Source organism: Diadema setosum, chromosome 12, assembly GCF_964275005.1.
Source record: "Diadema setosum chromosome 12, eeDiaSeto1, whole genome shotgun sequence".
Taxonomy (NCBI): domain Eukaryota; kingdom Metazoa; phylum Echinodermata; class Echinoidea; order Diadematoida; family Diadematidae; genus Diadema; species Diadema setosum.
Genome location: NC_092696.1, coordinates 5,605,163 through 5,628,429, shown reverse-complemented (window position 1 = coordinate 5,628,429; position 23,267 = coordinate 5,605,163). Strand labels below are relative to the sequence as shown.

Genomic DNA, 23,267 nt, shown 5'->3' with positions numbered 1-23,267 from the left:
AAGCAGTGATCTTCCTATCATTCTTTCAAATGTTACTCCCAGAATGTCATAAAATTGACTACCTTTAATGTACAATATTTTGCAAAATTGGAACCCTGAAATGACTGAAAGAAAAACAAAGGTATTTTAGGGAAAATGTTGATGACTCGATCTGTATGTCTTAAAACATACCCTTTTATGATGCCTTTTTTCGATGAATGCAGTTGCGTAGCAAGTTAGATGGAGGGTGACCTCCCCCCCCCCCCCCCCCCCCCACCCCATGATAGAAGAGAGATGATACTCTTGTTGAAAGTGATAAAAAAAAAATGAGAATGAAGGGAGAGACGGTGATAAGTGACTTTGTTATTGGATGTCTTGATTGAGTGTAAAGATGAGAATAAAGGTGTGCTACAGATAGCATTAAACTTTAAAGGACAAGTTCACCTTCATTAACATAAGGATTGAGAGAATGTAGCAATATTAGTAGAACACATCACTGAAAGTTTGAGGAAAATCGGACAATCTGTTCAAAAGTTATGAATTTTTGAAGTTTTTGTGCAGTCACCGCTGGATGAGAAGACTACTGCAGTGTATGATGTCACATGCATACAACAATATAAGGAAAATATAAAGAGAATTTCACAAAATTTCATCTTTTGAAAAAAGTACACATTCCCTTGACTCGTTACTGATGTATGTTATGGGTAATATTATTCCCATTGCCTTTAGAAAGAGGCAAGTCAAGTGCTCTTTTATTATGCGCAAAAAGTGAAAATATGTTGAATTTTCTTAACATTTTCTTTATACTGTTGTACTCGTATGACATCATGAGCCTTAGTAGCCTCCTCATCCAGCGGTTCCACCACAAAAACTTTTAAAATTCATAAGTTTTGCATTGATTGTCCAATTTTCCTCAAACTTTCACTGATGTGTTCTACTAATATTGCTGCATTCTCTCAATCCTTATGTTTATGAAGGTGAACTTGTCCTTTAATATGGACATGAATGGTGATGGCTTAGTTGTATGTGGTAGACAGTGATGTAAAAAATGATGTTGATACTAAAATGTGACGTGAGATGCTGTTCTAATCAGTGATGATACATCCATATGAGAAAATAATCTTAGCAATGCAATTGTAATGAATATATTAGTGCACATGCTGACATTATTCTTACAAAATTTATTCAAACAAATACATGTTTATGGTACTATACATGGATAAGAACCAAAATGTAAGGTAAATACACTATAGATGAATCTGGAATTTTCAACAATATTAAGGCATGAGTAAGTTTTCACACAGTGCCAAGCAAGATGAATTTTGTGCATTACTAATCAAGACAGAATCAAGACATTACATATAGTGGTACATATTACAATTAAAAAATTCTTTGTACTTTTATTTTTGCACTAGTTTCTGGTACGCTGCATGAAATGAGTAAAAATTTCCACACTGCAAGATTTTTCACTTTTACAGTGAATGACAATGAGAAGCATATGCAGATTTTGATTGCAAAATGAGTTAACTTCAATTGTGTTCATTTGAGATATTTGTGATTAAAGCTGCTAAAAAAAACAACAAAAACAGATAATAGAAGAATAAAAATATGGGATATCAGACTAATTATTGTAACTTCTAATACATACCTTGTTATATAACAGGTGAGTTATCACAGAAAAGTTTTATTTTACTCTACTTCAAAATGTTTGAAAATGGTACTTAATTTGTTCTGCAATCAAACTCTTCATGTTCATCCTTGGGGGATGCATCGTGAATTCTGACAAGAAATTAAATTGAATGTGATTGGTTTTGTCTCTATAATCATTGTCTACATCATCATCGTCATCACCATCATCATGATTACCATCAATACTGCAAGACAACAAAATAAAGACCTGTCAAAAACAAGTAGGCCTACACATGTCATTTTTATTTTATACCAAAGGCCTACATAAATAAAGAAGTCTACAAACAAACAGAAATTGAGGTAGAGAGATTCATGAAAGGAAATATTGGTCGATAGTAAAATAGGTAGATAAAGACAATATGAAGAGTTTGTTTGCAAAAACCGATAAGTCCATATTTGTCAAATGGAGATATTTGCGATTAAAGGTCAAGAAAAACAAAGAGAATAATAAGAAATTTTTTGCTTCTTTTGACCATAACTACAAAAATATACCTTTATATGTAGTGATCAATATATCATTTAATAGGTATTATTTTGCACTTTATGACAGAGACCGTATTTCAAAATCTTCAAAAATGGACTTATCGGTTTTTGCAAACAAACTCTTCATATTATAACCACATTGCATGGCTGGCGCCACGTTTTGAAAAATGTGGGAAGGGGTCACTCTATAGTTTCTGGTGCCACTTCCGGGTTTCATCAGCTGACAAGCAAAAAAAACTAACAACAATACAACAGTCAAGAAACACTATGCCATACCTATTGTAGATCTCTATTAGCGTACTAGCTACCTGCTAGATTTTATGAATGGGGCGGCTTTCTGGGGGCAAGGACGCAGTGTTTCTCGACTTGTAAACAGCGAAGTCGAGCGCCAGCTGTCGTCTGCTACGAGATATAAGAATGCAGTCAGGCTTGTATGTTGTCGTGTGTTGTACGTGACCGACTGCGCGACGCGACCCGATCTGCATGGTAATGGATTGTGGAGCAGACCCCTATGTTGTGGTGAAATACGGAAGCGTCGATAGATTTGTGTGTATGTTGACTGCATGATCTGCACTAAAGTACTACGCTAGCTAGCTAGCTTTAGACCCGTCTATGTGCAGTTCATCATACCTCTCTTCTAAAAGCTGTGCCCGTGGCAAATCTTTTATCCTAGAGACATACAATTCCACTCCGTAGCAATTGTGATATGCGGGATACGGGACGATGTAATCACCATGGCCATGCATCTTCCATCTCCAGTTTATGGTTTAGATGTGTAGCATTTGGTTCTTCACCATTCACAGCTGAAGAGGAGTCGTATAAACTTTACACAATCCACAGACACAGTACAGCTCCAGCGCCAAGCAAGGGTAAGTAAAAGTTTGACCGAAAGATCGGTCTGTATCTGTCCGTCGGGGAATGTTCCGCGGAGACTACGTCTGGCTTCACGGATCCCCTCCGTATACGGAGGACAGCGTTAATGGCAAAATATAAAAGAGTCCTCCGGACAGACGGATCTTTCTGTCAAAGTAAAAGTGAGCTGAGTGAAGTCAGTCTTGCCCTTCTTAATTCTGGCTACTACTAGATTCTAATGCTAGTTTGCCCTTGGCTAGTAAGTATAGTAACCATGGTATGGGTATAGAGTCTACATCAGTTCGGGAAACCCACTCACAAGGGGGGCCCCTCCTTATAAGTAACCCGTCCCCCTTATAAGTAACCCCGTCCCCCTTATAAGTAACCCCCGGGGCACCCCTTATAAGGAGTCTCCACGCTTTTTTGCAATGCAACGCGAAAATGAAAGGACTGCGGCAATTCGCTTGATTATGTCCATAAAGCTTCACAAGTTTCCTAGTTACTCACGAAATTTGAGCAAAATCGGTTGGAGGCATCATATCTAAAATCATGGATTTAAATGCGATGTCAAACGACCCATGCGAATGCTGAAATGCGAGCGATTACTGGCGTGAGTGTCGCCAGGCGCGGCGGCGCGGCAATGTTTGAGTGCAGACGTGGCGACTGACCTCCGTACTCAGTCGCCACGTCTGCACTCAAGCACTGCCGCGCCGCCGCGCCTGGCGACACTCACGCCAGTAATCGCTCGCATTTCAGCATTCGCATGGGTCGTTTGACATCGCATTTAAATCCATGATTTTAGATATGATGCCTCAAACCGATTTTGCTCAAATTTCGTGAGTAACTAGGAAACTTGTGAAGCTTTATGGACATAATCAAGCGAATTGCCGCAGTCCTTTCATTTTCGCGTTGCATTGCAAAACAGCGTGGAGACTCCTTATAAGGGGTGCCCCGGGGGTTACTTATAAGGGGGACGGGGTTACTTATAAGGGGGACGGGTTACTTATAAGGAGGGGCCCCCCTTGTGAGTGGGTTTCCCGAACTGACATGGTATATGGCCATACCCATGGCTGTTTCGTTGTTTCACCTTGACAGATACGAAAGTAGGGTTTCGTTTGGGAAATTCTGAAGGACCGGACCCTATTTCTTTCTCCTGAAACAACATCTAACCATTTGTCATCATTTGACCGACGAAAGATCGGTCTGTGTCTGATTGTCATCGGGGATACAAAAACGTATGTTTCACGGAGACTACAAACATCTGTAGCTGGCTTCACAGAATCCCCTCCTAAGGAGGGGATTCAAAAAATTATAAAAATGATAAAAAGCTTCTCCAGACAGACAAATTTTTCTGTCTAGAAAACTATACATTAATCAATGTGGACATGTAGGCCTCGAGAAAGCACTTAACGAAGGCACCTTTTTACTTCTTGCTCGACATAAAGAAGAGTCGTCTCGCATGTAATGATTAAATAAAGCACGATCATGAGAGGGACAAATAGTGACAGGTGCATGAATGAGTAATGACTTAAAAGGCACTGGACCCAACTTCGGCAATCTTTGTATCAATACAATGCTACTGTGATCGGCAGTATCATCCAAATAACAGCACTCCCCGCATGTCCGCACATACCGGGTCTATGTGCCTTTATTTTTATTGGTAATTCTATGATGGCGACCGAATGGTAGGTATAACGTTAGCGCCTATTTTATCTACAATGTACACCCCAAGCCTGATATTAAAATATGCAATTAAACCAGTACAAGAGACCCTGTTACTTTATATATCATGCAGTGTTCTAGTCTTTGTAACATTTGAGGAGTCTATTAAATATTTATAAGGAGTAAATTGAGATATGTCCGTACCTTGCCAGGGGCCTGAATACCATCACCCAGTTTGAAATCGTTACAAGTGCACAGAACAAAAATTTATGCCTGAGACTGTGTTCAGTACGCTTGAAACTTGGTAAGGTTACCACAACCAAGCAAAATGTGGTGAAAACTGAACAGTTTTCGCGAAAATCTTAAATTTATTATTAGGAATAGCCTATGTGTTATAAGTATCATCAAAGTTGAAAGATCGTTTTTGGTATCATCACGGTCACCCGCACGCATCTTTTACGTGCTTGATGGGAGCATCACGGTCACCCGCACACGTCTGTTATGTGCTTTGTCTATGGGAGCGAGGATGATGAGTTGCGGGCCCCTTCCTTTAATAGCGCACAACTATTCTGCATCATTCGCGTTTGAAGACGATGGCTGTAAAAATTTCTGGTATCGATAAGTGAACTTGTGGTTCTGTTGGAATCTTCAGTATTTTTCCTGTATGTGAGTGGGATTCATAGAATTTCAGTGACGAAATGTGATTCAAACATGCATATAAGGTGCAGGTCACTCAACTAGACATGAAAAAAAAAGTTTTCTAGGCCTACCAGGTACCTGTAGATCTTTACTAAAATGTACAACAAACTTACCCATTTGATTGCTTTCCTACTGGGTTCTAGAGTAAAAAAAGCAACGGCTGTTCCCAGTAAATACAAATTATCTTTTCCCAACATCCAATCTGTATTTGCCTTGTTGGATAGGAGACATCTTCTTCAGCCTACTTGTTATAAATCATGTTTTTTCAACTCAACTGTTTGTTCTGAAATCATTGCTCTCTGTTTGGCACATAACTTGATGTCTTGATAATCAAAGGTGTTGCTCATGCAGGAAATAGTTGTATACAGTCAACCTTGCCTCAGTCAAATCCATTCTGACTGAAGAAATAACTTCAACTTTAATAGAGAAAATTCGACTCATGAGGGATCAAAATCATATAGAGAAGAGGACTTGAAAAGACCTTCGACTTTACATGCGATTTATTCCTCTTGGTGAGGTTGACTGTACATCCCTTTTGGTACCACCAAAATTTCAGATTTGATAGTTTTAGTTGCCCTAATGGGCCACTTTGTCTGAGAAAAAAAGATTGTCAAGCACTACTGTATTGTGCAATAGGCAGTAATTACCTGAAATTGGTTTTCAAAGCTATACAATGTATATGAAAGAAGCTAGCTCATACAAAGTACATAATGTAGTTGTACAATTGCAGTAAAAATAAAGTGCTGAGGTAAAGTCATATTGCCAACAATTTAGAGATGAACGTTCACTAACTAGTGTAAGCATTTCACGTTCACTAGTGTAAACATTTCACTGTATTTTACCAGCAAGAAAGCTATTCTTGCATCTCACCTACTGTCTGTTAATATCCATAATGACACATTATATATCAAATTCTTGTGAACTATAAGATGTGTTGGAATTCATTGCATTATACTTGATGGATTCACAGACAGTATTATAGACATTGATTTCATGTGTTCTACCACTTGCAAGATTTCTTAAAAGTGGAAGAGATATTTGATGTAAATGAAGTTGATTTGACATTGCTGATTAGTGATGATACATTATTTAAAGAAACAACTCTACATGAATGTCGTAGATTAAAGTCATTATATTCGACCACAGCTGTTTTCTCACCCACAGGATGCTATGTTACTTGGTTTTAATAGTTCAATACTACTGAATGTTCATAGTGTTGTGCTGTATGAATTCTGATTCTGTTAAAACATTTCCAGAGCTCTAGCATACGATATACATGATGTGTATGTACACATTGCATGTTGATACTGTGCTTCCCTTTTAAAATAACTTCCTCATTGCTGCAACGAAGGAGGGTCTCCTGCTTAAGATGGGCACAAGCTTCCAACAACCCTCTTGACTGGCTCAAACCAAACCAAGAGCATACTGTTACAATTGGCATGCTGTTTGTCTGTGTGTAGTTTGCAAGAGTCGGAAAGAATTTGTTTCCTGTTCAGACGACTTGAGATTGTGGACACAGTGTAGGAGATAAAGAGATCTACAATATTGACAAGATCTCCACCCACAAATATTTGTGACTTGGCCTAAACTGAGCTAGTCTTGGAAGTGTACTATTGTAATTTGTAGAGCTGTGATTGTGGAATGTATGGGGGGGGGGGGGGAGAGACAGTACATAAAGGTTTCAAGGAGTGGTTATGAGATCAGAGAATATTCAAGATTTAGCAAGACATCTGTAGACATATCATTCAAAGTGCTAAATTCTAGGGAGAGTGAGCAAGAGAGATAATCATTTTAAATGTCTCTGTGTAAGACTTACGAGTGTATCCTATTGTTCAACTGTCAGCCAGTCTGCCGATAACATTGTATTGCATTCTTTCTGCAGAGCATGAACCCTGCTAATATTGTCATGAACATTCTTTGGGTATGACTCACCACAGAAGTTTAACTTCAGGAATGTGGCTGATTGTGCAGGATGTGGTCATGACAGTACTACAAACTTGTCAACATGACAGAAAGATGGAGAGATAGATAGATGGATAGAATATATGCAAGATAGATGGAGAAAGAAAAAGAAAAAGAAACATGTATACGTACATAATGTAGGATTTTGAGTAAGGACTGCGGTACTCACCGTATTTTGTCGATTTGATAGCTTGATGGTTGATGAGTGAGAGAGTTGAAAAAAAAAGGAGAGATGGCAATAAATGATCATGAGATTGGTAGATGGATTTAAAGAATGATGGAGAAAGAAAAAGATATAACCTTAGTATGTAAGATTTTATATACTAGGAGAGTACTTGTGGATGTGTTGCATATATTTGTAGGTTGAAGGTTTGATCAGTGATTTGAGAGGGAAAGAAAGGAGGGAAGACTGAAATTTAATGACTTGATTTATTTATTAGACAGGATAGATTGGCACCGACAAGAGAAAGAGAGAGAGAGAGAGAGAGAGAGAGAGGCAAACATACAGACTGTACAGGTTCTGGTGAAAAGCCAAAATTGACCTGTTTTTATACTTTGTAGGGCACAATAATCTCACAATCTATCAGCCCCAGGAATAAACAATCTTTGCAACCTTGACCTCAATGAGGACGTAGCATACAATACACCTTAATCTAATATCTCAATTTGTGTGATAAGGATGCAATTGATTCCTTTTGTGTATTGTGTAATGGTAGTTTTATACTTCACACCAGCTTTGAGGTGGTCAGTGAAGCAGTAAAATTAACAAGCAGGACAAAGTTGCGTCACTAGTCCATTTTGTAGAGGATAACATGCTTTTATAGGCATCAACTTGTGCATGTTCTTTAAAATAGCATATTGAGTATCTGTCCATCATGAAGGGAAAAACATAAAAAAAAACTTTCCCATACAAACAAACGAACTAGTATTGGTCTACACTCATTGCCCGATTGTCCCATTCAATTTCACTTTTGATTGTAGGCTACATATGATATGTATTATTGTAGCAGCATTCACCTTCACGGCCTCAGACTAATGGCCCACCAAGTTGTTTGATCAGATTGTGTCTATTGCATGGTAGACTATCTTTGAAGTGTCTTCTTGTGTTGATATACTGGGTAATACTTAACAATAGCATGTAGGTCCTACAATGTGTACAGCATATACAACTGTACTATATGAAAGTCATTGTGATATGATAGCATGATATTTGATACATTAGCATGAATCGGAGGCCTGTCCCATCATTCCCCACCCTCTATGCATTTATAAGCATGGATATAATTTTATGACCTACAAAGCCATTCCAGTAGAAGTTTTGATTAGCTCTAAAAAAGTGTAAACCCCTCCCCCCCCCCCCCCCATTCGCTTTTAGTCTGGAGTCCTCTGGGATATACTGTACATGCCAGTGCAGAAGCCTTTTTCCTTTTCTTGTGATGCCTTACTGATGGTGGAAATACCAAAATATGGCCTTGGCATGTCAAAGGTCAGAGGTCAGGCAGGTGTCAATATTGGTATGATTGATGGGGGGAGGCTGATGCTGTAGACATTGAAAATATTGAAAGTATTTCCAACTGGGTCACAATCTCTCCTGCTGGCAGCTATCATAAAATTTTGGCAAGCAAACTGAAGGTGTGGGTGGTGCTGATAATTTTCGCTTGGTTATCCCAAAGAATGGATGGCCTTTACGACATGCACTTAATACTTGTCTGATATTCATTATCAAGTAGGCCTACTGGTTTAATAGTCTTTTGAACACCTCATTTTTTTTTTTTTTTTGGGGGGGGGGGGGGGGTGAAGAGATTGGGCCCAGATACATTAAACATTATATGTTGATCAAGTTCACCAAATATGAAATTTCCATTAGGCGTGAGACATTTTGAAAATTGATTCTTGTTGGCGATGTACAGTAGCAGTTTATTATTCATGAGAATTCAAAAGTTACTGTACAAATTCTGTGTTTATCAGAAAGAACTCAGGGACCGGTACCTGTATCCCAGAGTCAAGTTTTGTACCGCAGTCTTATTTTTCAATCCTTGCTTTTTGTACAGTTGATCATCTCAGTGTCAATGTTTATTTCGTGTTACAATTTCAGAGTGCTTTAAATTCAATTCATTTTAGTTTATTATTAAATTTAATTAGATTAAACTAGAATTAATTGAATAAGACCAAATCAAATCAAACCAAAAGAATTATTTTTAGTTAAATTAAAGCTGCACAAACTTCATTATATAGCCTACATATTTATACTGCATTTGAAATTGGCATAAATTTGTGTTACCCTGCTTTAGACATCCCACTTTCAGTAGTCCAGTGGTGAACATAAAACTATCTTTTGAATGAAATGTGTGTTGCTTGTGTTAAACAGGATAGTTTTGGTTTAAAGGCAGCCGGTCGTCGCAGGCGATTCGCAGCTCAGTAGAAAAGCACGACCAGCTGCTCCTCCCGTTATTGTACCCCCGTACGTACCGAATGCCGAACACGACGCTACGCAGCGCACCAGCGAAAACCTGATGGGGCACGAGCGCCGTGCGAGCTGTCCACTGTAATTTCAACATGGACGCCCGAATACCTACCGAATGGGGCCGAATGGGTGCATGCACAAAACCGCACAACAGCCATGCGCATGAAAATCTCTCCCGGTCCGCGACACAAGAAGTAGTGAGAGCTGTCGGGTGTACGTACGTACGTATCTGGCTCCAGTCTCTGTTTATATGCACTATGGTGCCAATTTCAGCAATCTAGGCAATAATATTTAAGAATGTCTGAAAATATTATATAACAATATCATAAATTATTCATATATTACGTTGTTTAATATTTGGTATTTATAAATATGCTTTGATGAAGAAATATTAAAACTCTAAGCTTCATGTATAGCAAGTTGCAATGCATATGGCCATATGGCAGGTTAAAAAAAAATGATTTTATCGTGCAATGTTGTCTGCTGCGTCAGCTGCATGTGTTAAAAAGTGCTGTACTGTTTCGGCTTAGTAATGAAACCTCACAATGGAGATCAAACAGCCGTCCAACTCGAGGCAACGTATCTACTTGTTTGACGCTATCGACGAGTGGAGAACGCAGAGAGACGTGTTCTTAGCTGGAGGACAAGTAAGAGACCAGAGGGGGAGGCTTCAGCGTCAGCGTGCCGATGAAAATTTTGCTTTCCACTTGCTGGAGTTGCATGAACAGTTTTGCAGGAATTTTTATTTAGAATGTGCAAATTCGTGTTCCGACACGGCTTACGCCAATCAAGCAACCCCAGCTGGCCAAGTCAACAACTTCAAGGAATCCAGATCCAGATGATGTGTAAGTAGAAGTCTACACATGAATCAGTGATTGAAGTGGAATGACTTTTTCTAATCTAGTATCAGTAACTTTAGGGCATTTGCGTTTGATCGACAAGTAGGCTTATTTTTCTATGTATAATTCCGCGTTCTCATTTATGTCAAATTATGATAATGCCGTAATTGAAATGACATTTGCTGGGTCAGTTTAATGTCATTAGTCCCATTAAATGAGAAGTTTTTCATATCAATCATGTTATGCAAATTCCCCAAGAATATGATTCAGGATTTGCAAATAAATAAAAAAAAAAATGAATAGATCTATCGCAAGCTCCATCATACATGTAGTCTAACCCTATAGATCTGGTAGAACTCTAACGTTTAAATAGGGGAACTAAAGGTTCAAAGATGATAGATCTAACAATAATAGATTCTAGTTTAGGCCCTACTTCGACTTGAAGGTATGTCGGTTGGTGCACGGCCCCCTTCTATCACGGCCTCAGTTACACTGTGCAGTGCAACTGTGGCCGTTGGCCCTGCACGGGCACAGTCGCTTCCCCGTCCTGAATTTACACACGCCAGGGCAAGTATGGTTGGACCTACTACTAATCGACCGCCTGATGTTTATCTGCTTGATAAGAATATTTAACACTGAAATTCACGTAAAAAAAACTTGACCTACGTGATTGAGAAAATCCAGCTCTATCAAATGCCGTTGTTCCGTTTTCGATTCGAAGTTTCAGTGCAAAAATATCGCCGACGAACTTGCGTGGCCTCGTTTCAGCTCCCCGCGGTAAATCGCGTTAATAGGATCGACCGCTGTTTTTGCATTGACAATGCACGCAAACCGAGTTGTATTGAACACCGTGTTGTACGATCCTTTTTAGAAGCCTTTTAGAAACTTCCATAGACATTACATTGTGCTGTCATTACGATTCGGTGAAAATATTCATTCGAAATTTTGTCCTTGATTAAAACCATTAATGAACAATGAATTATCGCGTTTTCCCACACCATCCTCATCTACATTCAAAGCCAATCCATTTTATGTGCTTTGAAGAGAAGTGCGTACTAAGTGTTCAGTGCGCGAATTATACGCGGTCGGTTTCAATAAGGGTGGTCGATATGTAGTAGGGCTACACAAGACACAGGGTCTCCGACCCAATCGTCCGCGTTCAGAATGGACAACTCGGCGGTAATATCCGCTACCCATGACGATGTGTCATCGTCCATGATGGCCACCCTACCTATATTATAATCTGATCTGACGATTACAGTGTAGTTAACGACTGACGACGATCGACGGTGCGATGAAGAGAAGGCGTACACTGTAGTCGTACAAGTATAGGCAGCTAGCTACTATAGCTCATGCGAACATTGCATCACAAAGTACATACAGTATACCATACATTCAATTCACATTACACAAAACGTACTCCCCGCGCTCAGATCAATCAAGCGAGCAAACGAGATACTATAGCGCGATACATTGCTTTAGGGATGTCTTGCGCACACACACATTTCGCTTCGTAGCAACTTCGGAAGCGAGTTTACGTGCTGCCGCCCGCGGCTGAAATATGTCCTTGTATCCTCGCGACTGGGTGTCTTTAAGATAGGGATTCAGCTTTTAACTTGTGAGATAATTATGAAACTACATTAAAAATATCACAGAGCATACGATTCTAAGAGGAATCAAGGAGGTATGAGAGTTCTCTCATAAAATATGTACCTCCTTGGTAAAACAAAGCAATCCTAATAAAAGATTTTATTAGGATTGCTTGTTTTGGGTATCTTTGTCATTTCAAAACTAATTTTCATCAAATAAACTTTGAATTTCTCTCAGAATTGCATGCTCTTTTATATTTCATAAGAGGTTTCTCCATCATCTCACAAAACAGTTGGAAATCTGAAGCTCCAACTATACCATCCCTCTATTAAAGTACAGTTGAACCTCTCGTATCCGGACAAGACGGGACCGGGGCTCATCCGGATAAGGGATTTGGCCGGATACGGGAGACTCAATGCTTTATACACGTACATATACATACATATGTACTGATGTAGCGAATTGTAGTACCACATGTAGTAATGTGTATACTGTAACCTTTCGTTGTTACATTTGGGGATGTTTGGGGATGTTAAAATGTCTGAAGGTATGCAATTTGGAAGGAAATTTGATGTAATGTATGTTAATCATGTTCGAAGTAATATGTAATTCATGTGTGTTTGTGTAGGAGTTCTCAAGGAGTTAGGAATCCCTCTTTCCTCCTGTAATTATTAAAACAAAAATCATGGCGAGATTGCGTCCGTATAATAGAGAGATCCGGATAAAGGGAGGCTGGATAAGAGAGGTTCAACTGTACATGTACAAAAATAACACCTGTACCTTAGAAATACCTGGTTATGAGCCAAAATCTTCCTTCAAGGTCGTTAGTAGACATTCCAAGCATTCCAGGGAGAGATTATTAAAGGAATTCCACATTAATACACCTTCAGTTCTATTAAAGTTGTATGAAAGGCATTCTAGTAGGCTTTCACTGACATGTGACGCACAAGCGTCATAGATTTTTCCAATAGTCAGATATCAAGACAAATTTGGTTGTACAGTTTTGATGGTCTTGAGGAGGATCACTCACTGTAGGGTTCATATGTAAGGGGTAACCTGTCCTCAGACTGACATTTATGGATTGTGGAGTTTCTCAACAAGTGACCCACAGCCACCTCCCTGTATACTGACTTGATGGAGAAGGCGGCTTCATCCCTTACAGAACTTATTTACTTGTAGACCGAGATCAGTCTTTTGCTAGCTCTGGTTCTACAATGCAGCCAGGTTGGAAATTATTTGTCTACAGGATTCAAGAAGGAGTGCTTTAAAGATACTAATCTGATCAGAGCTCTATCAGCTGTAGGCTTGTTTCCAGTCTGTGCAAATCTGTCTCGCCATGTCGTCGAGTGGAGCAGTGACGGAATAGCAGAGTTAGACGTTTACAATTTTATCTCTCTCAGTTGGAGTAATATTGGAATACATTATATACCTTGTGATAGAGCCATCTGTAGATAATAAACTCTACATGCTGATGATAAAGCTAGTGTGATGCCCACACATTGAACTTTGAAAAGAGAAAAGTTTGGGGTAGAGACTAGAGGATGCCCAACGAAGCCAATCTCCCCATTGAGATGGGTACAGTGTATTTGTTCCTGTCAATAGATGGAATGTCAAAGAAAGCAAAGCAGTGTTTTTTAAACTGCCTCGTAAATAGCCGTAGGCGTTCGCTGCAGATAATAGTGCTTGAGAGGAACAGGCTACTCACATGCCTCCACATAGCCAGGGATGTTTTCTATTTTTGTAGAGTGCGGTATCACTTTGTATCCTGTATTGCCAAAGTGTCTGTCATATCCAGTGGTGGCTCTGCAATTTTGGTAATTGCTTCAATTCTGGTTTGATTGTGATGTTTGCTACATAATTATCTCTTTCTCTTGCTGCACAGTGTGAAAAGGAAATAAGTTGAATGAAGAAAGGAGGTGAGCATGATGTATACAAATAGATTGTATTCACTACCACACAGCGTGACCACAATGTCAAACTACGGTATTGAAAACAAGTTGGCCCATATTTGTACTGTAGCAGGTTGTAAAACTACCCTGTACATGAACTTGGGATGAAGTGACTAGGAAGTGCCTTAAAAATCTAATCTTTGTGGCTGTGCATGTTTTTGTCATGTCATTCTATTGTGGACTACATGTAAATGTACAATTTTGATAAACACAGATGTTTACATTGGTCATCATGTTGTTTTTGCAGAGCTGCACTTTAGAGTACGAGAAATGGAAGGGCCGGGGTACACTGTAAATGTCACGTACGATGATCAGTGTGATGATAGTTAATGGCTTTTCCTTTACCAGTACTACAAACTGTACTTTATTGTTTACTAACAGTACATCTGAAAGTGGCTGTACAATGTACATCAAAACTGTACAGGGTTTTACTGTATTTTATCAATTTTGTGACTATTCTGAATCTTCAAAATCTCTGCAAAACTCTGGTTGGATTTTCTGTGACTATCAAAAGTTGCAGTCATGTGATTCACAATCAATGTGTGAAGATTTGGAATGCTGTCAGTGCCTGTTACTGTACGAGCCGAAATTTTCGCGAATTTCGCGAATCGCCTTCGAACCGCAAAAATAACAACACGCGAAAATAACAACGCGCGATTAGTTCAGTTAGACCCTCGTAACCGCGAAATAAACAACACGCGAAAATGTCCTTCAATTAGCAATTCGCGAAAATATCTGTACGCGAAAATTTCAGCTGGTACAGTAGTTCGAGTGTTATTGGTAGGTGAGAGATTCTTTTGAATGAGACCTAATGGAGAATGCTTGCCACGTTTCATGATCCCTGTGGCTTTCAAAGCAAGTTTATGAACTTTTTAGAGAACTTTACAAATATAGACCCACATGAGAATGTGTTTTGCAATGATATTGTGCTCCAAATTGTAAGATGCACTCTCAGAGGTTGGTGTCTAGACGAGACAGTAAGTTGTAAGATTTGTTCCAGACTTTGTTTTGCCCTTAGAGACCTCTGATTGTGTTTGTTAATTTGTGTGTGTGTGTGTTTGTGAATCCTATAGAATTAAGGTTTCCACACAATTTTCAGGGAGTTATAGACAGTTGATATGTGCAAAGCTGTTTTGATTATGGGGTAAGAAACGCATGAAACGCAGAAAAAAAATGTGATCACAAAAGCATTTGAGCCAGAGATGCATTTCTATGGAGTTGATGACAGAAAGTTGTTTTGGTTTTGAAAATATGCGTTAAATGGCTCGGACCTGCTCACACCAATCACTGCCAACTAACACGTAGATCTCCGCTCCTTGGTGGTGCAGTGGAGCTGCACAGTGACAAGTTCTCCCAATTGATTTGAAGGACAGAGTTGATAAATGCAGCAACTCAAGAAATGCGAACTGAAAGGCGTTTGCAAACTCATTATGATAGTGGACATTGAAGCACATTTCAAACATGGGAAAGTTGCTTTTGAAATGCAGCCTCGGTCATATTTTGAAAGATTTTTGTTGTATTATACTTGATGGTTTGGTTGTGGAAAAAAGATTTGGATTGAACAGACTTAAGATTTTGGGGGGTGAGGTTGGAGGGTTTGTAGAGCTTTGAGATTTACGCAGCATCTGTATCAAGCTTATGAAACTTTTATACATATTCATTGGATGTGATGATTCAGTAGAATTTAATCAATGTATGCAACATAGAACAAGTTTCTCCTGTGACCATTTGATGATGTTCATCTGAAGAGCTTTGTTTGTGTCAATTTATATTTTCCATCCAAGCTTGTCAGATTGTAAAGCTGAAATTGAGTCTTATTAAGTGAACTCTGTAAAAATTGAAATGCACAGTATTTAGCTTCTTTTGAAACAGATGGTAGTATTCTTTCATGTATGTTAAATCCTATTTTAATTACCCTTTTTCATGTATGGGTTTCAGAAACATTCGTAATAATGATCTCTTTGAATTTCCCTTTTTCAAACAACAAACAGACAGTTCCACAAAATCAGAATATCATGTGTTCATGATACACAAGTATTATACCATGTATTTATTGAAATTATAAACAAGAAAACAAATGTGTTGTTTGAAGGTTTGCATGGTGAAGTTAATTAGGAAGAAAGATTTGCGGTGACACCATGTGTCAACGATCCGGTTAAGGACTACATACACATGGTGTCACCGCAAATCTTTCTTCCTAAGAAAACAGATGAAAATAATGTTGCCAAAAGCTGGGTGAGTAAATACATCAGTTCAAGTTTGTCTTTTTTTCCCCCATCACTGCAGGTGTGTGAGGAATGCCAGCGTAGCCCTGTCTTGGTGCAGTAACCATGGCGAGATGACACCGTAGCTCTCACCGGCTTCCAACCATGATGGAGTTCAAAGTGTGGGTGGACGGGGTCCCTCGTGTGGTTTGCGGGATCACAGAGGGTACCACCTGTCAGGAGGTAGTGGTGGCTCTTGCCCAGTCCACCGGCCAGGTGGGCCGCTTCAACCTGGTGGAGAGGTCCCCCAAGAGCGAGCGGCTCCTGCATCCCCTTGAGAGTCCCTACCATGCCCTTGAGAAGTGGGGTCCGCTGGCAGGCAACGTCCGGTTCTTCCTCCGCAAGAAGGGTCTTACCCCTCACAGCAGCCGCCCTTCCTCTGTGAACAGCTACAACCTTTCCAGTCCCGACGAACGTTTCATGACCCTAGCGGACTTTGACCTGGACAATCGGGACGACCCGCACGGAGTCGCTGCCAACCACTCGTCAAGCTTTGACCTCGGGAGGGAAGGTGTCTTCCAGAGTCCGGCTGAGGAGGTGAATAGAGTTGGTGGTGATGCGGATAGGCAGAAGGAGCTGGAAGAGGAAAAGATGAATGAGGTGGAGCGGGTGAGGTTGATGGAACAAAGAAGGGAAAGTGAAAGACTCCAAGAACTTGAACTGGAGAAGGAACGACAGAGGAAGAGGGAGAGATGGAAGGAAGAAGCAAGGTCTAGAGAAGTGGGACGCAAGGAAAATTATGGAATGGAGATCAGAAAACAAAGCGTTGAACTTCAGAAGCAGCCGCATTTGCAGCAGCACCAGCAGGTACATGAAATACAAAAATGGAAAGAAGACGTTATGAAAGCAGAGAAGGAAAAGCAGATAGAAATGGAGAAGAAATTAGAGATTGAGAGACTGCAGAAGAAGCAGGAGGAGGAGCAGAGAGTGAAAGAGGAAGAAATCGCCAGGTTAAGAGAGCAGGCAAGGCGGACTGAGCTGGAGAGACAGAGAGAGGAGGACAAGCGGAAAGAAATGGAGAAGAGAAGAGAGATGGAGCAGTTGGCAGCTCAGGAGAGGGAGAAAGCGTGGGAGAAAGAGAGGGAACGACTGCGCCAGGAAGCCAAAGCAATGGAAGAGGAGAAGAGGAGGGAGGAGGAGCGGCGAAAGGAGCTGGAGAGACAGAGAGAAGAGGAGAAGCAGCGAGAAGTGGAAAAGGAGAAACAGAGACAGATGGAAATTGAGCGCCTCAAGAAAGAGGCGGAGAAACGGGAGCTGGACCGCCAGCGGGAAATCCAAAGGCAGAGGGAAGAGGAGGGCCTGAAGGAGGCGGAAAGACAGAAGGAGATAGAAAGGGAGAAGGCTAGGATACAAGAAGAACTGAGACTCAAAGAGATGAGTATGCAGAAGGAGATCGAAAAGCAGAAGGAGGAAGAAAAGAAGCGAGAGACGGAGAGGCAAGCAGCTCTGGAGAAAGAAAAGGCGAGACTTGCTGCCCTCGAAGTACAGAGGCGGAAAGAGCAGAGGGAGAAAGAGCTTGAAAAGCAAAAGGAGATCGAGAAGGAAAAACGGCGGCTGGAGGAAGAGGCAAAGAGGAAAGAAGAGGAGAGGCGGCAAGAGTTGGAGAAAGAGAAAATCAGGTTGGAAGAGGAGGCCAAGCGTCGGGAGTCAGAGCGATTGAAGGAACTGGAGAAGCAGCGACAGATCGAACAGCTAAGGATGGAGGAGTTGGAGAAGAAAGAGAAGGCACGGAAGGAGCGGATTGAGATGGAGAAGGCCAAGATTCTGGAGGCGCGACGCCAGCGGGAACTCTCCCGGAAGAAAGAGGAGGAGCAGCGGAGGAAGAAAGAGCAGGAGAAGATCAGTGAGCTCAACCAGATCGTCAACGTCCAGAAGGAGCGCATCGAGAAGCAGAAATCGCAGCTGGGCAGCATTGAGGAGGCCATCCTCTCCCTCCAGGCCTTCGAGAAGGACCCCGAGATCGACCAGATCGAGGACCAGATCATCGAGTTCCAGCAGGCCGTCAAACGGAACAAGGGCACCCTGAAGGAAATGGAATTCTGGGAGAACGAGCTTGAGATCGAGCAGCAACTGTGCGACAAACTCAAGAAAGAGGTGAGTGAGTTCAAGAAAGTCATCTTCTCCATTCCAGGTTGATACATCTGTATCGGTGCAGCTAAAGACACAGAAATACTTGGTAGGTCGTCTGTATGACCTTTGACATCCGGGGTCATTCATAGTGATTTTACTGTTGAATAATGATCATCTTCCTGGAAATTCAAATTCAATGTTCAAATAACATAATAATCATACCTTTACAAGATATATTAAGATGAAAGATATAAAATGAAATCACATAACAGGGTTTAACGCTAACTTTTTTTCTGTGGTAATGGGCCACTTAAAAATTTTTAATGATTTGAAATTTTGGTCGACCAAAATGGAAATGTATTGGCTGGAAATAAAAGGAAACACAACGATCTGTTTTGAATTGTAGTAGCCTCATCAGTAGATTTCCTTTTTTAAATTTGGTGGCCCGACCTCAGTTTGTCGTGGCCTGCCTGGCCCCCTGGCCACAGCTAATGTGAAGCCTTGCATGTAATAAGTCTAACATTTATGTACTGCATTCTGTTGCACTAGTTTCATGTTGTATAAAATGCACAAAAATGTCCTCTTGTAAAGTATCTGGCACAATGTGGCTTGTCTTTGATTCTTGCCTGGTTCTGGGAAGGTGGCTTCTTTGAAGGAGAAAGTGGAGGTATGTCGGAAGCAGACGGAAGAGAAGCAGGGCGAGATCAAGAAGATCCACGACCAGATTCGGGAGGAAGAGGAGCGGATCAGAATAGAGGGCGACAAACAGGCGAAGAAAGATTTGCAGGTATGCAAGCAATTTTTTTAAAAAATAAATTGCACTGCTCTCCTGGGATTGGTTAAAGTTTCCACATGTCTCTGTGACATACCTTAGAGATTTCAGTCTTTGTATACATGTTCATTTCCTTATCCTATGACAGTATGACCTCATCAGATTATCTTTAATGGTTAGCCATTCAAAGAAATTTGCTCGTTGCACTTTGCACTTTGCAGTTTTGTTTATAGGTTAATCTTGTTCTTATATTTTTTTTTGGGGGGGGGGGGGAGAAGGAGGGTATTTGATGAAAAAAAAAAAAGAGAAAAATATTGCTGCCAAAATATCAACTAATCTTGTGTACATGACACAGGTTACAGCTTTTACTGATGTACATGAGCCTATTAAAAGAGTTTTTGTTGACAAGCATCTGTGTAAAAGGGGAAGTCAAGATTTATTGCCTTTGGAGAATTCAGTTTGAAAATATAATTCTGCTGTATGAAGAGTAACGAAACATGCTTTTCCCATATGGTCAGTTTTACGGTAAAGGGTGTAACTTTCAATTTTTAGCCTTTTGGCCCACCCTGAACACATAGATTTACAGATCTCAAAGATTTTTTCACATGTGAGTCACCTCATGAGTAGCCACCTTGGGTAGCATAATCAGGTCCAGGTATTGATGCGTTTTGTTTTGACAGTCACATATGTACCCTAAAAATGACTATTTTGTTGCATTGAAATTTATCAACATTTTTGAAATGTTAATAATTTTCTACAGCAACTGCAGAGATCTAATTTTTTATGTTAAAAGCATAGTTGTATGGTCAATTGAAGTGACCAAATTAGTTTGGTTTGCATCTGGCCCTTTATTTTAGAATACTATGTCTTCAAATTTGAGGTTTCGGAGGCTTCTTTTTCCGTTAACAATTGTTAGCAAACTTTGATAGACAGTAATGATTAGAGGATGTGTTTTGGTTACTTTCTTTTATGCTGAAAATAGTAAGGTATAGCTAAACTTTAGACTTACATCAAAGTTTACTTGATTCTACGGCTATTTGAAATTTTGTGATGATTTTACTTCGAGTGAAATTTCCGTTAGCAGTTTTGAAGCCTCCGAAACAAAATGTTTAGTCAAATAACATGAATATAGATAAGAGAAGTGACCCAATCTATATATCAAAAAGTAGGATATGGGGCCCTAACCAAATAAACCAAAAATAGTTAGGATCCGCCAAACTCTCTGAAAATAGGAGACAATACAAATTTTCCGTTAACACGTGAAGCCTCCGAAACACATTGAAGCCTCCGAAACAGCAAAAACATCTAATTTGACATTTCTGATAAATTCTTTGAGTGTCTGCCCCAAATTATGCCATGAAATCATCAACAGACATGGACAGACAACAAAAATAATAAAAAAAAAATATGATATTGCAATAATTTTTTGAGCCAATACACTTTATAGAGAAAAAGTGGTTTCGGAGGCTTCAAAAGGATGTTAACACTGCATTTTTGTGATTTTCTCTGGATAAAATCAAATTAGATTTATTGTTCACCCACCCAGTGATCATTTATGACATATCCAAAGATATTTTATCACATTCAATTTTCTGGCTGCTTTGTTTACTCACCAATATAGATTTACTATACGATTTACCTATTTTTCCTAAACAGTGCAGACGTGTCATACATTACTCACCTCTTCATTCGGCAATGAAATATTGGCAGATGAGGATGTTGGCCCACAAATATGTTTAAACAGTGTATATCAACCAAAAAAGACACAATTTACCCATCACTTTCCACATAACATACATAATTTTCATAAAAACATAAGGCATACTGAATTAATTTTCCAGATGTTTCGGAGGCTTCATTTTATGTTAACAGCATGTAAATGGAATGTTTTCATTACAATTTTGTAATTCTAAGTCTATTAAATAACTGTTTGGACTGAATGAGACTTGATGGTTCATCAAGCAAGGTGTAGATAGTTGTTTAAATGTGTGAAAAGCATTTATTTTGTAAGTTTCCTTTTGAAACAATGGAACAGGCTAGATATTGTGAGTAATGAAAGTGACTTCCAGCTTGCGTACATGCCCACATCATGCAACAGTAGTGCAACAAAGCAAGTAGTTGTGGACACATCAATATTCTTAAGTTGGATTTTATAACTCATTTTGTACTCTTGAGAGAAGTTGAAGTGTTGTTTACCATTTTTGTATCACTCTTTCGACTGGTCAGGCTTAAAAAATGAAGACCAAATAATTACTTGATTATTTAGTGTTAAATACACTATTTCCTTTTCTCTTTTTTTTTTCCTTTTTTTGTTTGTTGTTGAACTGAACACTATTCCTGGGCTGAAGATTCAAGGACTTAAATAGATGGATATTCAAGAGGGAAACATACACAAAACTAAGAAATATATTACTTTTGAATTTAAGGTTGTACTTTTACTGCATGATCAAAAGCAAATGGTGGAAAATAAGTTACTTTTTGGATTTTTACACTTTTGACTCACTACCATAGATCTGAGTGAATAGGTTCGAAACACGATCTTTTATATGTTCATTTATAACCCATTGACAAATCCATTCCATTGTTACTCACATGGCATTTGTTTTTGCTATACTAAAATCTGACTTTTTCAGCTTTCCATTTCCTAACAAGTTCTTTGGCTTTCATCTCCAATACTTATTTGGAGGAAAGTAATCAATAAATTTGTGATTGGATAGAAAATAGCTAACAATTTGCAGATTATCATTTTTGTGGTGTAACTTGCATCACAGAGAACTGTTTTGGAATTTTGACATTTGATTACTTCTCTCAGACAGGTTGTTATGTCAGTCTGTATGTCATATCTGATGCATGCTAGGTGCAACACAATCTTGATACTATCACTGTACTTTTCCATATTTTGTCATGCTGGCAGAACCACTTGACTACTTTTGAGCAAACAAAATGTAGCTTATGTTACGAAACATCTTTTCTCATACATGTGTGAGACTCTGACATGTTTGTGAATGTAGTTCCCAGTGAAGTAAACAGTGTATGGATAGTTGGTTGTGATAGGATTGTTAATAAATGACATATAGACCTCTAAATAGCCTGTTGCCGTGGGTACATGTAGTTTACATGGGTGGGGTGACTGGAGAAGTTATGTTCATGAAGAACAATATTGAAATGATTGAAATCTTTATAATTTGTTTAGTCCTGGCTTTTCTGGAAAAAAAAAGTTACAACCCTCTACTGTATTTTGAAATTCAAAGGGTTTAAACTGTAGTCTGTGGGTTTATATTCTAAAACAAACTTAGATATTTAAACACAATTGCTGCTTTTTAATCTGCTTTTCCTAAAAGATTGTCATTTATAGAAACAGTAAAAGTTCTGTTAGTAATTTCTCAATGTGTTACTTTAAAAAACGGGCCTCCTAGCTGTCACAGGAGTCACACAAACTGGAATTTTATATAATTATTTAACTACAAAAAAAAAAAAAGCCTTTGAAGCATAAAAAAAAATAAAAGAGAAAATGATATGAAGCAGAGGTGACTTGTATACCACAGAAAAAGATAGCAAAATTCTAAGTATCACATATTATAGGGAAATATACATTTGGTCAACATTTTTTTAATTCAAAATTCATACACAATCATGGGTAGGGTATGTATCTTTTCAACAGGCGATTCAAAAAGACGAATAGGATCTTGACCATTTTATTTTCTATCTCCATGATAATTTAACCCATATATTGATTATTCCGACTCCATTTTTTCAGTTTGATGATAACCCTTACAATGTTGTACATGGAATGGCTGATCGGTGTTTAAGATTGCTGTTCTATAACCATGATCATTGCATTTGATAGAGCTCTATGAGGATATCAGCCATGGTCCATACGCAAAAGAATGTTTAAAAGTCTATCAGCCACAGTCCATAATATGCAAAAGAATGTTTAAAAGCCTTTTTTCCCCTTTTTATATTTTACAACACTATGTTGTAATCTAACCATCA

General features: G+C 39.2%; 1 protein-coding gene across 1 annotated transcript in view; it reads left to right on the top strand.

The window, feature by feature from the left end:
- Positions 1-2,951: 2,951 nt before the first annotated feature.
- LOC140236122 (uncharacterized) overlaps positions 2,952-23,267 on the top strand; it is a 28,533-nt gene continuing 8,217 nt past the window's right edge. Inside the window, exons 1-3 of the mRNA XM_072316096.1 lie at positions 2,952-3,020; positions 16,455-18,526; positions 19,143-19,289. Of these exons, the coding sequence (XP_072172197.1) occupies positions 16,538-18,526; positions 19,143-19,289 (2,136 nt within the window). The 5' untranslated portion in view covers positions 2,952-3,020; positions 16,455-16,537. The remainder of the gene's footprint in view (positions 3,021-16,454; positions 18,527-19,142; positions 19,290-23,267) is intronic.